Source organism: Hippocampus bargibanti, linkage group LG11 (genome assembly GCF_051943395.1).
Source record: "Hippocampus bargibanti isolate YZ-2025 linkage group LG11, ASM5194339v1, whole genome shotgun sequence".
Taxonomy (NCBI): Eukaryota; Metazoa; Chordata; class Actinopteri; order Syngnathiformes; family Syngnathidae; genus Hippocampus; species Hippocampus bargibanti.
In genome coordinates, this window is record NC_142744.1 from 2,528,300 (window position 1) to 2,545,000 (window position 16,701).

The window sequence follows — 16,701 nt, forward strand, 5'->3', positions numbered from 1 at the left end:
TATTTTTTTACTTCCCATTTGAAAACTAGTTCTTCATTCATTTGTTATGCGCTCTAGATGAAATATGTGGGGAGAATTAAACATTATAATGGCTTCCCTAAATTCATAACATCGGAAACCATAACTACAATGCGGCCCGCGGGTAAAAAAAAATGACTTTAACACCCTTGACATGCAGCCAATATTCTAACGTAAGATCGTCCCAATCACGCTGGTGGTTAGCAGAGTCGCTAACCACCATTGTTGACGCTTTCAATTCGAGCACAAAACAACCCAGCTTCATTTCAAGTCAACCGACTTTGTTTCCTCTTCCCACACTGACAAAAAAAAAAAAAAAAAATACATTTCAGAAGCCGTCCTATCAGGTTCCATAATCAACCATGACTGGGGAACCTTTTGGGAAACAGTCAAGATCAATTATTGGCCTTACCTTATTAAATATGATTACATGCGCTTTTCACCCAGACATTGATATGTTCCTGCAGACAGGTGGCTGACATAGTCCGCCGGTGGGGTAGGGGGTGGCCTTAGGGGGGGTTCTTTGCGCAAAACGGCCGGAATTTCCATCAGTTTTTGCATGTCGGATTTGTAGCGGCAAATTCTGCCAAGCTTTCCTGTCAGCCAACGACTCAAGTTACGCTGAATACATTCACATTGCTCGACCGCTTGCCCTCATTAGGGTGGCAAATGACTTGGACCTAGTTTCGACGCACCTTGGCTATATAGTGTAACGGAGTACAAAAAAATCATCTGTTAACATACTTAACTCATTCATTGCCAGACAATGTGCAAAAATGTGGCCACTCCAGTGCCAGGGTTTTTGTCATTTTTTTTTTCACTCAAATTCCAGCACCAACAGAATATTGAGTTTTACGACTACATCAACATTCAATGCGGCGTAAGAAACTTTAGACTCTCTTCTTTCATCAGAAAAAAAGAGTTAATTCCTAAGTTATAAGGGTCTGCAGTAATATGAACTTGAAATGAGGGCGGCTGTCCAAAATACAATGCAAATCAAAAGTACATCTACAGTATTTTACTTTCATACAATAATACGTGAAGATGCATGGCATCCATGTAGCTTTATATGACCATTTTTTAACTAAAAAACACCATCCTATAAATGGTCTTTTTTATTAGCTTAAAACAGCTTATGATATACATCATGGGTGTTCAAGTCAAGGCCCGGGAGCCAAATCTGGCCCGCCACATCATTTTATTCGGCCTGCGAAATCAAATCAAAGTTGTCAAATTTCATTTTTTGACATGAAAAAAAAAAACGGCCATGTATAATACGGTGTTTTTGGCACGAAAAAACATGCATATATATAGCACAGGTTTCCAAGTCACGCCACGGGGGCCAAATCTGGCCCACTGCATCATTTTATTCGGCCCGCCAAAGCAAATAAAAGTTATCAAATTCCAGTTTTTGACATGAAAAAAAAAGATCATGTATAATAAGGCTGTTTGGCACGAAAAAAAACATGCGTGTATAGCACAGGTGTCAAAGTCACGGCCCGAGTGCCAAATCTGGCCCGACACATCATTTTATTCGGTCCATGAAAGGAAATCAGACTTGTGAAATTCCAGTTTTTGACATGAAAAAAAAAAAAAACAACCATGTATAATAAGCCCGTTTTGGCACGAAAAAAAATATGCATTTATAGCACAGGTGTCCAAGTCACGGCCCGGGGGCCAAATCTGGCCCGCCACATCATTTTATTCGGCCCGTGAAAGCAAATCAGACTTATGAAATTCCAGAATGCTTGCTAAAGTCCCAACAAAAAATTCAAATTGTTCCATGTAAACCACCATAACAGTCATTATTTTTGACTTCAAATTGGAAAACTAGTTATTCATAAATTTATTGTGCGCTCTGTAGGTAATATGTGGAGGGGATGAAACATTCCAACAGTGACAAACATCAGAACCGCCGTTCACTAATAACCATAATGAAATCAAATATACATCCATTAAAATGATGGACGGTCTTTGGGGGCTATGGCGTAAAACAAGGCAACGCTCGAGGGGGGGGGGCTGATGTGCAGCGTTCACTCGGGGGAAGGGGGTGGAGATTGATTACGCAACGGCGAGTGCCACAGGGCAACTTGAATCTGGAAGCGCTTAAAGTTGGTGGCGGGCCGCGTTGATGACTTGAGGGCAAATTGAAGGAGGCATCATCTGACAAAAAGGAATTTTCAATTGGTTTCACTCGGATTCCGAGCGACAAATGCTGCTTCCCATGTTGTTGTCGGGGAACTTTTTTGGCATTGAAATAATAATAATAATAATAATAATACATTTCATTTATAAGCGCCTTTCAAAACTCTCAAGGTCACTTTACAGTCACAGGATAAGTTTTGCGCTGTGTGAGCAGTGGCAGCCATACTCGCCAGCGTTCACTCAACCTGGAATTAACTCAAATAGAAAGCTAGCTAGCTAATGGCTCACTAATAATAATCCTACATTTCATTGATCAATGCTTTTCAAAACTGTCAAGGTCACTTTACAGTTACAGGATAAGTTAGCTAGCTAGCTAATTGATAGCTATCTAGCCAGCTCGAGAGCTAATAACACTCAACCTGGAAGTGACTCAAATAGATAGAAAGCTAGCTAGCTAATAGATCGCTAATAATAATCATACATTTCATTTATAAGCGCTTTTCAAAACTCATGGTCACTTTACAGTTACAGGATAAGATAGCTCATCTAACTTGATAGCTATATAGCTAGCTAGCCAGCTAGCTAGCTAATAGCACTCAACCTGGAAGTAACTCAAATAGATAGAAAGCTAGCTAGCTAATAGATAGCTAATAATATTACATTTCATTTATAAGTGTTTTTCAAAACTCTCAAGGTCACTTTACAGTTACAGGCTAAGTTAGCTATCTAGCTTGATAGCCAATAGTTAGATAGCTAATAGCTACTAACTAGCTAATATCACTCAACCTGGAAGTAACTCAAATAAATAGAAAGCTAGCTAGCTAGCTAATAGATAGCTAATAATCTTACATTTCATTTATAAGCGCTTTTCAAAACTCTCAATGTCACTTTACAGTCACAGAATAAGTTAGCTAGCTGGCTATATAGCTCAAAACTCTCAAGGTGACTTTACAGTAACAGGATACGTTGGCTATCTAGCTTAATAGTTAGATAGCTAATAGCACTCAACCTGCAAGTAACTCAAATAGCTAGAAAGCTAGAAAGCTAGCTAGCTAGCTAATACATAGATAATAATAATAAATTTCATTCATAAGCACTTTTCAAAACTCTCAAGGTGACTTTACAGTTACAGGATAAGTTAGCTATCTCGCTTGATAGCTAGATAGCTAATAGCACTCAACCTGCAAGTAACTCAAATAGCTAGAAAGCTAGCTAGCTAGCTAATGCATAGCTAATAATAATAAATTTCATTCATAGGCACTTTTCAAAACTCTCAAGGTGACTTTACAGTTACAGGATAAGTTAGCTATCTCGCTTGATAGCTAATAGCACTCAACCTGCAAGTAACTCAAATAGCTAGAAAGCTAGCTAGCAAGCTAATGCATAGCTAATAATAATAAATTGCATTCATAAGCACTTTTCAAAACTCTCAAGGTGACTTTACAGTTACAGGATAAGTTAGCTATCTTGCTTGATAGCTAGATAGCTAATAGCACTCAACCTGCAAGTAACTCAAATAGCTAGAAAGCTAGCTAGCTAATACATAGCTAATAATAATAAATTTCATTCATAAGCACTTTTCAAAACTCTCAAGGTGACTTTACAGTAACAGGATAAGTTAGCTATCTAGCTAGATAGCTAATAGCACTCAACCTGCAAGTAACTCAAATAGCTAGAAAGCTAGCTAGCTAGCTAATACATAGCTAATAATAATAAATTGCATTCATAAGCACTTTTCAAAACTCTCAAGGTGACTTTACAGTTACAGGATAAGTTAGCTATCTCGCTTGATAGCTAGATAGCTAATAGCACTCAACCTGCAAGTAACTCAAATAGCTAGAAAGCTAGCTAGCTAGCTAATACATAGCTAACAATAATAAATTTCATTCATAAGCACTTTTCAAAACTCTCAAGGTGACTTTACAGTAACAGGATAAGTTAGCTATCTAGCTTAATAGCTAGATAGCTAATAGCACTCAACCTGCAAGTAACTCAAATAGCTAGAAAGCTAGCTAGCTAGCTAATGCATAGCTAATAATAATAAATTGCATTCATAAGCACTTTTCAAAACTCTCAAGGTGACTTTACAGTTACAGGATAAGTTAGCTATCTAGCTTAATAGCTAATAGCACTCAACCTGCAAGTAACTCAAATAGCTATAAAGCTAGCTAGCTAGCTAATACATAGCTAACAATAATAAATTTCATTCATAAGCGCTTTTCAAAACTCTCAAGGTGACTTTACAGTTACAGGATAAGTTAGCTATCTCGCTTGATAGCTAGATAGCTAATAGCACTCAACCTGCAAGTAACTCAAATAGCTATAAAGCTAGCTAGCTAATACGTAGCTAATAATAATAAATTGCATTCATAAGCACTTTTCAAAACTCTCAAGGTGACTTTACAGTAACAGGATAAGTTAGCTATCTCGCTTGATAGCGAGATAGCTAATAGCACTCAACCTGCAAGTAACTCAAATAGCTAGAAAGCTAGCTAGCAAGCTAATGCATAGCTAATAATAATAAATTTCATTCATAAGCACTTTTCAAAACTCTCAAGGTTACGTTACAGTAACAGGATAAGTTAGCTATCTAGCTAGATAGCTAATAGCACTCAACCTGCAAGTAACTCAAATAGCTAGAAAGCTAGCTAGCAAGCTAATGCATAGCTAATAATAATAAATGTCATTTATAAGCACTTTTCAAAACTCTCAAGGTGACTTTACAGTAACAGGATAAGTTAGCTATCTAGCTTAATAGCTAGATAGCTAATAGCACTCAACCTGCAAGTAACTCAAATAGCTAGAAAGCTAATACATAGCTAATAATAATAAATTTCATAAGCACTTTTCAAAACTCTCAAGGTGACTTTACAGTAACAGGATAAGTTAGCTATCTAGCTTAATAGCTAGATAGCTAATAGCACTCAACCTGCAAGTAACTCAAATAGCTAGAAAGCTAGCTAGCTAATACATAGCTAATAATAATAAATTTCATTCATAAGCACTTTTCAAAACTCTCAATGTGACTTTACAGCAACAGGATAAGTTAGCTATCTAGCTTAATAGCTAGATAGCTAATAGCACTCAACCTGCAAGTAACTCAAATAGCTATAAAGCTAGCTAGCTAATACGTAGCTAATAATAATAAATTGCATTCATAAGCACTTTTCAAAACTCTCAAGGTGACTTTACAGTTACAGGATAAGTTAGCTATCTCGCTTGATAGCTATATAGCTATAAATGACCCCCCCTTAGCCCTCCCCACGTTGTCCCGAGCTCTGATTTGAAGTTATTCCGTTGTCGTGGCGCACCTTTGACTTCTTCAAGTTCAAACAGCAAAGGGAAATTATCCCCCCCCCAACCCCCTCAAACCCCTTCGTTCTCTGATCTGGAGTCGTTCAGCATGTTGCGGCGCACTTTGACTTCTTCCAGTTCAAACAACTTCAATAATTTCCAGCGAGGCGGCAGTTAATCCTTTTGGAAACATGAAATAAACGAGCGTCTTTATCGTACGATCTCTTTTTTTTTTTTTTTTTTTTTTTCCTTAGAACAACTTTTCTCTAAGAATAGTGAAGAATGTTAACTCGCGTAGTTATTTTTGTATGCATACAATAAGCTTTATTCTGGTGAAATTAGCAAATCCCGTTCATTAATCATAGCGTCTGCGGCCCGCTTTGAACCATCAGGCCAGGTCATTAGAGCCAGCCTTGTCTGGAGGCGCGAGCGGGCGACGCGGAAACACTTTGGAGACTTCTGGTTCAACCAGACGCAAGACACACTCGTAATGATCGCGGTGTGTGTGTGTGTGTGTGTGTGTGTGTGTGTTACTTTTCTTAATGTGGATTTAATTTGGAGAAACAACGGGAGCACAAAAGGGTCAAGAGGGAAAGGGAGTTAGTGGATGTGTCATGACAAGATGACTTTTCACTCGTACTGTGTTCATTTCGAATCACATTCGGTTGTTGTTTTTACAGTGGCGCAATTGATTGATTCGATTGGGCGAAATTAGATCTTTAAAAATTCAACTTTTTTTTTTGTGGTGCATAAACTGGTCGGTCTATCATTTTTCTGTCTTTCGGTCTTCCGGTCTGTCTATCAGTCTTTCGGTCTGTCTATCCATCTTTTGGTCTATCTATCGGTCTTTCTGTCTATCGATCTTTTGCTCTTTCGGTCTGTCTGTCTGTCTTTCGGTCTGTCCATCTGTGTTTCGGTCTGTCTATCAGTCTTTCGGTCTGTCTATCCATCTTTTGGTCTGTCTTTCGGTCTGTCTATCGGTCTATCTGTCTTTCGGGCTATCAATATGTCGATTAATCGGTCTTTCTGTCTTTCGGTCTGTCCATCTGTGTTTCGGTCTGTCTATCAGTCTTTCGGTCTGTCTATCCATCTTTCGGTCTGTCTTTCGGTCTGTCTTTCGGTCTATCTGTCTGTCTAACGGTCTTTCGGTTTGTCTGTCAGTCTATCAGTCTTTTGAACTTTGTCTTTCGGTCTTTCGATCTATCTGTCTTTCGGTCTATCGATATGTCGATATATCGGTCTTTCTGTCTTTTGATCTTTTGGTCTGTCTGTCTTTTGATCGGTCTGTCTATCGGTTTATGAGTCTTTCGACCTTTGTCTTTCGGTCTTTCAATCTTTCTGACTTTTGGTGTATCTATCGGTCTATCTGTCTTTCGGGCTATCAATATGTCGATTAATCGGTCTGTCGGTCTTTCGGTCTTTCGGTCTGTCCATCTGTGTTTCGGTCTGTCTATCAGTCTTTCGGTCTGTCTATCCATCTTTTGGTCTGTCTTTCGGTCTATCTGTCTGTCTAACGGTCTTTTGGTTTGTCTATCAGTCTATCTGCCTCTCAGTCTTTTGAACTTTGTCTTTCGGTCTATCGACCTGTCTATATCGGTCTTTCTGTCTTTTGATCTTTTGGTCTATCGGTCTGTCTATCGGCTTGTCTATCGATCTTTCGGTCTTTCTGTCTGTTTCTGTCTTTGGGTCCATCAGTCTCTCTCTCATCTTTTTGGGAAGGCCACTTTGTAAACCCCACTATTTTTCTCTTAGTCCCCCTCTCTCACTCTCTCAGTTTCTCTGTGTCTCTGCCTTCACAAGCACCGGAAAGAGGAAATCTTTCCGTCTGATCATCTCTCCCACACGTCCGAAATGTGTTCCCATTTAAGGTGAGGATCAGCCGAGCGCTCCCTGTGTGGCTTCCTTTTTAAAAGTAACTCAATCAGGCAGGAATTCGGGTTATTGGGGTCAGGGACGCGGCAAGGCTGTGTCCGTCAGACGCAAGGGGGAAGAGAACATCGTGGAGACGCATTTGTCATGTCGGGAGGACATCTTGACTTTGACGCTCATCGGGGCTTTTCTGGGGGGGGAGGTGCATCCAGTTCTCTATATCGGAGCCGACGTGCACTTGATCCAAGTTTTGTTGTCCGTGTGTGTTGAACCACAAAAGATTTGTTGACGTCGACGATAAGGTGATGAGATTCATGCTCAAGACGGTAAATAAATCACCGATAATTTTTCTGGTGACACAGACCAGTTTTATTTCGAAACGCCGCTGTCCCTGAAAGGGTCAACGCCGGATGTAGTTTTTGTTACGTCTGTGTAAGCTCTCAGTCATACAGGAGTGGTCCATTGATGAGAAGGTTTCTTCAGCCGTCATCTGTACTTCTTTGAAGGTGTCGGACGTTTCGCTTCTTCGTCAGCCAACTAAAATCTTTTGCTGGTAGTTTTGGCCCTATATATATATATACAGTAAAGTCTCGTTATATCGATATTCAAGGGAGTCCGAAAAAATATCGATATAACCGGGACTATCGATATATCCGACCCTGTTTGCATGTAATTTTCTTCGTGCGTGATTAGAAATAGTATCGATATAACCGGGACTATCGATATATCCGATATCGATATAACGAGACTTTACTGTATATATATCCCTACAGTCCAGAAAGGGGTGTAAAAGAAGCTATTTTCATAAAACAGCAAAACCCTTCACAAAATCGCCATGGTAGGGTGAGCTTCAATTTGGATCGTTCCTACAACCGACTTCTTAGGCAACATAGGCTTTAGTTATGCTGATGAGGTGATACCAGATCAAATGGGGCAATCTGGCCAGTCGTAGACCCCATACTCAGGCAGGACAATAGAAGTAATCAGTGTAGCCGCAGGGAGTAGTCCCCAACCTGAGAGCAGGGACCAATCATAGCAGAGTCTGGTTCGCCACGTCTGGACAGTAGGGATATATATACAGTAAAGTCTCGTTATATCGATATCGGATATATCGATAGTCCCGGTTATATCGATATTTTTTCGGACTCCCTTGAATATCGATATAACGAGACTTTACTGTATATATATATATATATATATATATATATATATATATATATATATATATATATATATATATATATATATATATATATATATATATATATATATATATAGGGCCAAACCTACCAGCAAAAGATTTTAGTTCGCTGACGAAGCCTCTTGGATGAGAAGCGAAACGTCCGACACCATCAAAGAAGTACAGATGACGGCTGAAGAAACCTTCTCATCGATAGTTTTTGTTAAAAAGTCTATTTTGACAAAGAAGTAGAAACGCATTTCAAATGTAAATGAACACTAAAGAAATGTCAGAAAAAATGTCGTCAAGTGTAAAAACCTGGAAAATCGACCTTTATACTGTAACAAAGAATTTGTCTTTCATAATTTCTCACCGCCGCTAATTAGTATGAACGGCATAGGAGCTAGCATAACTTTCCAGTGACCCTGCAAGCTTAATCTTGTCGAAGCGGCTGCCATGTAGGAAGTTACAGCTGATGTGGAAAATCCTACAACAGGGTCATTAGAATTCCTCAGCTTGCGTGGAGACCTTTTTTTTTTTTTTATCCCCGGCACTCCTTGCCACTTTTTTCTCTCACTGTCATTCCTTAAAAAAAAAAAACATTGATCTTCCTTGTTGCCAATAACATGTGTGGTTAATAAGAATAATACATTTCATTTTTAAGCGCCTTTAATTATTCTTAAGGTGGTGTGTGAGCAGCGACACACGCCAGCGTTCACTCAACCCGGAAGTAACTCAAATAGTTAGAAAGCTAGCTAGCTAGCTAATAGACACAGTAATTATGATACCTTTAATTTCTAAGCACCTTTCAAAACTCTCAAGGTCACTTTGCAGTCAAAGGATACAGTCGCTAATAGATAGCTACCTAGCCAGCTAGATAGCTAAACGATAGATAGCTAGCTAGACAGCTAATAGATACAGTAATAATAATGCATTTAATTTCCAAGCACGTTTCAAAACTCTCAAGGTCACTTTGCAGTCACAGGATACAGTCGCTAATAGATAGCTACCTAGCCAGCTAGATAGCTAAACGATGGCTAGCTAGATAGCTAGCTAGACAGCTAAAAGATAGCCAATAGATAGCAAATAAATAGCTAGCTAGCTAATAGATAATAGTAATAAGAATACATTTAATTTATAAGCACCTTTCAAAACTCTCAAGGTCACTTTACAGTCACAGCATACAGTCGCTAATAGATTTAAGACAGCAATAACATCTTTTTTTATCCATGTCACCAATGAAAAGCGGTCTGTGAATATAACGAAGAGGCATAAATGTCAAATTGAGGTGAGATCATCAATTTTTAATAATTAATTCAAAATAAACCCTGAAAGCCTATCCTGTAAAAGTGTCCTTGATAGTTTTGAAAGGCGCTAATGAATACAATGTATTATTATTATTATTATTATTATTATTATTATTATTTACTAAATTAATTTGGGACATGAAAATGAGGGTTATTTTTGCCTTTAAATGCTGATATTTGTAGATTAGATCAGCCTTAATTTGTGCCACAGTGGAGAAATTTACATTTCACAGCAGCAAAAACAAAATACAGGAGCTGCCGTAAAGGCAGCCACTCTCACGGCGCCATCTTGAAGTCTAAACCCCCCCCCCAAAAAGAACAAAATAACAAATAATGTGACACAACACAAAAGACAGTTCTATTTTAAGCACTTTCTGTCCCCTCTTTGTTGCATGAAGCACTTCTAGATGAAGTATAGTTCATTTAATCAACTTGAATTCTAGTTTCAGTTATCTTTTATTACATTATTTTAAGCGCTCCCTTTATTTCATTTAATGACGGCATTCGGGAATGCCCGAAAACAATACTTGCACTCGATTGGCAATCCGACGGAGAGACTTTGACAATTCGTCAGTCCTCACATACTCTTAACTATTGAACATGGGCAGCAGGTGTGGACGCTGGAGGGAGAGCACTCCTCTGTCACCTGCTGGAGATACAAAAGAACAGAGTTGCGATGCTCTTATGAGAGCTGCAAATAAAAAAACTTTAAAACTACTAGTGAGATGAGTCATGGGAATAATCTCCATTTCGTGGACCGATAAGATCAAGATTAACTTTGTATGAAAGTGATGAAAGGCTTTGCGACGCAAAGGACGTGCACATGATGTGAAGATATAAACTCCCGTCGACGTAGGTGATCGCTCCTGCGGGACGGGCTCACTAATCTTCATCAATGTGACACTCAGTTGGCGACAGCAGCAAAAATGACTTCAGAAATTGTTTTTTTTAATCCGAAGATAACAATCAAAGTGAATTGGAAATCTTTCATTTTTAATCGATTAAAACAACAAACGCTTTATTTTACGAACTTTTCGTTTTTACGAACATTAAATTCGCGAGAGTATAATCTCTAAAAGACTAGTTTTCCACACCCACTTTCTTTGAAAGCACTCAGTGCAGACGTGGTTTGTTATCGAGTGGAGTACTTTAGCTTTTTTTGGTACCGAAAAAGACCCCACTACAGGCTAGTGTTAAACCGAAGAAAATTACGATTGAGCAGAAGAAGGAAATCATTGAAAAAAAACACAAACGAGGTGTGCGTTTGTGTGACTTAACGTCTCTGTACCGGTATGCTAGGTCGACCATTGCTACGTGTGGCTAAGGGTGTTTCTGTGTTGTCTAAGCAACGGTCTCAGGCAATAGAAGAGGTTGAACAACTTCTGTTGATTTGGATTACCGAAAAGCAGCTAGCAGGGGACAGTGTGAGTGAGGGTATTATCGCCGAGAAACCATGGCAACTTCACTCGCATATCATCAACTACATCAATGACCATCACAAAGGTAAATAAAACGACTTTATTATACAGTACAGTTTATTTATTTCATTACAACACATTTATTATACATAAAATAAGGTATATTTTGTGTAGTTTTACTGCTTATTTAGTAGAAATGTATGTTTTACAGTGATACCTTGGCTTACGACCTTAAATGGTTCCCAGACAGTGTGTAAGGCAAAAGGTGTGTATCCCAAAATTTTATTTCCCATAGGAAACCATTAAAATGAGAATAATCCGTTTCCAGGTCCCGCTAAAACATCATTTTCTGCTTTCTAATTTTCTAAGCCTTCAAACTACACAAAATATACCTTATTTTATGTAAAATAAATATGCTATGGCATTATAATTAAATAAATAAACTGTACTGTTCGTAAGCCAAGGGGTTCGTATACCGAGGTATCACTGTATAGGGACCCGGGAACAAATTATTCTCATTTTAATGGTTTCTTATACGAAATAAATGTTTGGAAGATGAACTTTTGGCCTTACACACACTTTCTAGGAACCAATTAAGTTTGTAAACTGAGCTATCACTGTACTTTAATTTATCAACAGAAACACTGATCAGGTCACTTAGAAAATGATGTATTTTTTTTGTTTTCTAGCTCACCAGTTTACAGATCCAGGTGCTATGCGTCTTTTACAGAAAAAAAGTCAAATAAATAGAAAAAAAAATCCTGTCAGCGTGCCTTTTGGCAACACGAATCTCCATGTGTGAATGCCCCCCCCCCCCCCCCCCCCCCAGCTTCAAACGCCCTCTTCCTCCTCATTCATGACCACGATAGAACCATTAGACATTAGTTGCTGTGGAGCTTGGATCTCTTTAATGGGGGAAAAGGAAGGCAAGCAGGAAACCAGTAATCACTTACTCGGATTTCTCATCAGGCACCCAATATGTTTTCCCTAATTGGAACTTGTAATTAAGTCCAGGTTGTATTGTCTGACTTGAGGCCAAGCTTCAAATGTGTGTCTGGCTCTCTTAAATCTGCCACTAGTTAACTACAAGTATTCACAAGGCAGTAATCACCAAGATAATCACCGCGCCGTGACATAAAACGCTTTAAAACACTCTCATCAATATTTTGGATGACTCGGCGGAGAAATGTGGAAGTTCTTCCTCAGTTCTTTCACACTGTTTTGCTGTTTGCTAAGTTAGCCAGATGTTAAACCCCCTCTCGCATCCCCTGAGTCAAAAAAAAAAAAAAAAACGGAATTAAAAAAGAAAAGGAGATTAAGTCCAGCAGGTGCTCAGAAACAACTGGAAATAAATCCCTGGTTGCATGAATGAGCAGCTGAAGTTAGCCATGTCACCGCGCTGCTCCCAAGCGCGACGATAAATCTTTTTTTTCCTTCGCCTTTCAATCCGCCGAGGCCCAACGACAATACGGTGCGACTCTGAGGTCAAACACAAACCCTCATAGGGACGCTCGAACCGGCATTTCTTACCATGACGAATGACCCTTTTTTTTTAACATCTGAAAAGTGTTATGAAACAATACACCAAAAAATAATAAATAATCAAAAAGTCATAAAAAGCATACAGTATACGGCGGTGTAAGTGACAAGAAACTTTTTACTTTCAAGCTAACCATAAAACCAAGGGAATCACACCTTGATTTCAAACTACAAAAGAAAGGCGCCGCTGCCGTCATGCTAACGCTAATTAGCATAAATATTTGTGGTGCTTTAACCCCATAAGCTAACCATGAAACAAAGGGAATGTCACCTGGATTAAAACAACGAAAAACAGGCACCTCTACCGTCATGCTAACGCTAATTAGCATAAATATTTGTGGTGCTTTAACCCCATAAGCTAACCATGAAACAAAGGGAATGTCACCTGGATTTAAAACAATGAAAAACAAGCACCTCTACCGTCATGCTAATGCTAATTAGCATATATGTTTGTGGTGCTTTTACCTCATAAACGAACCATAAAACAAAGGGACTCTCACCTTGATTTCTAACTACGAAAGAAAGGTGCCGCTACTGTCATGCTAACGCTAATTAGCATAAATATTTGTGGTGCTTTAACCCCATAAGCTAACCACGAAACAAAGGGAATGTCACCTGGATTTAAAACAATGAAAAACAAGCACCTCTACAGTCATGCTAACGCTAATTAGCATAAATATTTGTGGTGCTTTAACCCCACAAGCTAACCATAAAACAAAGGGAATCACACGTGGATTTCAAACTATGAAAGAAAGGCGTCTCTACCGTCATGCTAATGCTAATTAGCATTTATGTTTGTGGTGCTTTAACCTCATAAGCTAATCATGAAACAGTGAGAATCGCACCTCGATTTAAAACAACGAAAGAAATGCGTATCTCCCATCATGCTAACGCTAATTAGCGTCTACGTTTGTGGTGCTTAACATCATGAGCTAACCATGAAATAATGGGAATGTTACCTTCATTTCAAACTATGAAAGAAAGGCGCCTCTACCGTCATGCTAATGCTAATTAGTGTCTATGTTTGTGTTGCTTTAATCTCATTAGCTAATCATGAAACAAAGGGACTCTCACCTTAATTTAAAACAATGAAAGAAAGGCGTCTCTACCGTCATGCTAACGCTAATTAGCGTCTATGTTTGTGGTGATTTAACCTCATCAACTAACCTATTAAGCCTTACCATAATCTAGCTATTAAACACGGGGAATCTCACCTGGATGTGAAACAACAAAATAAAGGCATCTCTACCTTAGTGCTAACGCTAATTAGCATCTAAGTTTGTGGTGCTTTAAGCCCATACATCTCTATTTAATGATATCATGCCTCAATGATTACCATATTTTCCGGGTGTATAAAGCGCACCCATAAGCCTTGATTAGAGGAAACCATAATGCCTATGTGGCCTGCGGCAAAAAAAAATCACTTCCACACCCTTTGTTTTTACCAAATATGTCCGAACAACTTCAGAAAAATGTTCAAACATCTTTCCCAGCTACATCTGATGAAAAATCATAGCACGGTCAATGTTTTCCTCCACCATTTGAATTTCTAAGCTTCCACAGGAACGGATTAATGCCATGTCTATTCATTTCAATGGGGAACGATGTTTTGGGAAAAAAAAAACACTTCCAAAATACATTTTTTTAAATCCATATCAAAATGTTTAACTTAGCGGAGGTCACCTGACTATATACCATGTCTGGATTTCACGTTTTTCGGCCCTTTTGCGAAAGATGCCGGTCGTCGGGTCCACTTTGGAGTCACTGGCAGCCCCTACGGCTTGTGACACATTATTCCTCACAGCTCAGCACAATTTCCCTCCACATATGTTGCCTCCCACCCGACCAGCAATTACATCTCCGTCTTCCCGCTCGGGATTATGGGATTACTGTCTGAGTGGCCTCCCGTCTACATTCGCAATTTGACAATTCCTCTTTTTGCTATCCCGATTTAACTTTATCTCGCCTCGTATTCAAAGCTTCAATTATGTTTTTTTTTTTTTTTTATTCCTGCTTCCACTTTGACAATAGTCGTTTTAATCCCCTTTTTTTTCATACGATTACCACCAATGCAAATTATCTTCCCATTTAAAATAGTGAATTTTGAAGAATAAATTCACAAAGGAATGTGCAAAGGATGTAAAATACTTGATTGTCCTTTTTTTAAAAAGGTACATCAAGGAGGATTGTGGGAAAAATAATTATACTCCAATTTAAATAGCTGCTGACCAGGCGGGATAATAATAATAATAATAATGTGAAATAAATATGACAGTCTAGCTAGCTATCAAGCTAGCTACCTAGCTATCTATTTGCTATCAATTAGCTATCTATTAGCTGTCTAGCTGGCTTGCTAGCTATCGAGCTAGCTATCGCTTAGCTATCTAACTGGCTCAGTAGCTATCTATTAGTGACTGTAAAGTGACCTTGAGAGTTTTGAAAGGTGCTTACAAATGAAATTTATTATTATTATTATTATTATTATTATTATTATTATTATTTTCATTCCGGCTTTTCCCCTCAGGGGTCGCCACTGCGAATCAATGTCCTAATAATAATAATAAATATTATTATTGTTATTGTTATTATTATTATTATTGTTATTATTATTACTGTATCTATTAGCTAGCTATCTATTTGAGTTACTTGCAGGTTGAGTGAACGCTGAAGCGTGTGGCTACCGCTGCTCACCCACAGAAAAACATATCCTGTAATTTATTATTATTATTATTATTATTATTATTATTATCCTTTTGGCTTTTCCCCTCAGGGGTTGCCACAGCGAATCAATGTCCTAATAATAATAATAATAATAATAATAATAATAATAATAATAATAATAATAATTATTATTATTATTATTATTATTATTACTGTATCTATTAGCTAACTATCTATTTGAGTTACTTGCAGGTTGAGTGAACGCTGACGCGTGTGGCTGCCGCTGCTTACCCACAGAAAAACGTATCCTGTGACTGTAAAGTGACCTTGAGAGTTTTAAAATGCACTTATAAATGAAATGTATTATTATATATAAACTAAATAAAATGATCCAGGTGTTCATAAATCGTGATATCATTTGAGGCACTTAGCATGACATCATGATCGCATCTAAACTGTTAAAACACACACACACACACACACACACACACACATACACACAATGCATCCATTTATTCTCCAGCGCACAAAAAGCTTTTGAGCATACACTCAAATTGTGCATTTTTTTTTTAAGGGAGCGACCCCAACCGCCACGGATGCTCGGGTGTCTGGTAGTGATCAGGGCAGCTCTCCCGGTGTTCTGCTTCTCCCACATCTCCTCTTACACCGCAGGTGTGTTTTATTGAGCCAGCAGTGATTTACTGTACTGTTGCAATCAGGCACCATGTTAGTGACAGGTTAACCCTGGAGGTCATTTTGCGTACGTGCACGCGCGCACGCTTTGCACACAGCGTTATTTTGTCCCTAATAGAGGCTCATTATGCGAAAAGGTTGGTGAAACGAGAGAGATGCTGGTGTTTTTTTTTTTTTTTTTTTTTTTTTTTTTGGAAACAAGGTGAGAGGTTTATAGAGAGTGTCGGCAAACGGCCAGCGCTGAGCATGTAACTGTATACAGTAGGCATCTACCTCTTTAATCACAAACACATTTCATTAAGCTCTTATTTTATATGTAAATACATTACAAAAAAAAAACATTTTTAACTCATTCACAGAATGTATTCAAAATAGCTATATATATATATATATATATATATATATATATATATATATATATATATATATATATATATATATATATATATATATATATATCAGAATACCTTTATTCGGCCCACAATGGGGAAATTTCTATCTATCTATCTATCTATCTATCTATCTATTATCTATCTATCTATCTCTCTCTCTCTCTCTCTCTCTCTCTCTCTCTCTC

General features: G+C 38.2%; 1 protein-coding gene across 2 annotated transcripts in view; it reads left to right on the forward strand.

Moving 5' to 3' along the window:
• Positions 1-16,701, forward strand: part of LOC148891119 (uncharacterized) — a 35,554-nt gene that overhangs the window by 6,304 nt on the left and 12,549 nt on the right. Inside the window, exon 1 of one of the 2 annotated variants that reach the window (XM_089008277.1) lies at positions 16,026-16,103. The exons of the other annotated variant lie outside the window; for it this stretch is intronic. Within the exon in view, the coding sequence (XP_088864403.1) occupies positions 16,028-16,103 (76 nt within the window). The 5' untranslated portion in view covers positions 16,026-16,027. Of the gene's footprint in view, positions 1-16,025; positions 16,104-16,701 lie in introns of those variants that run through there. 2 annotated transcript variants of the gene reach the window in all.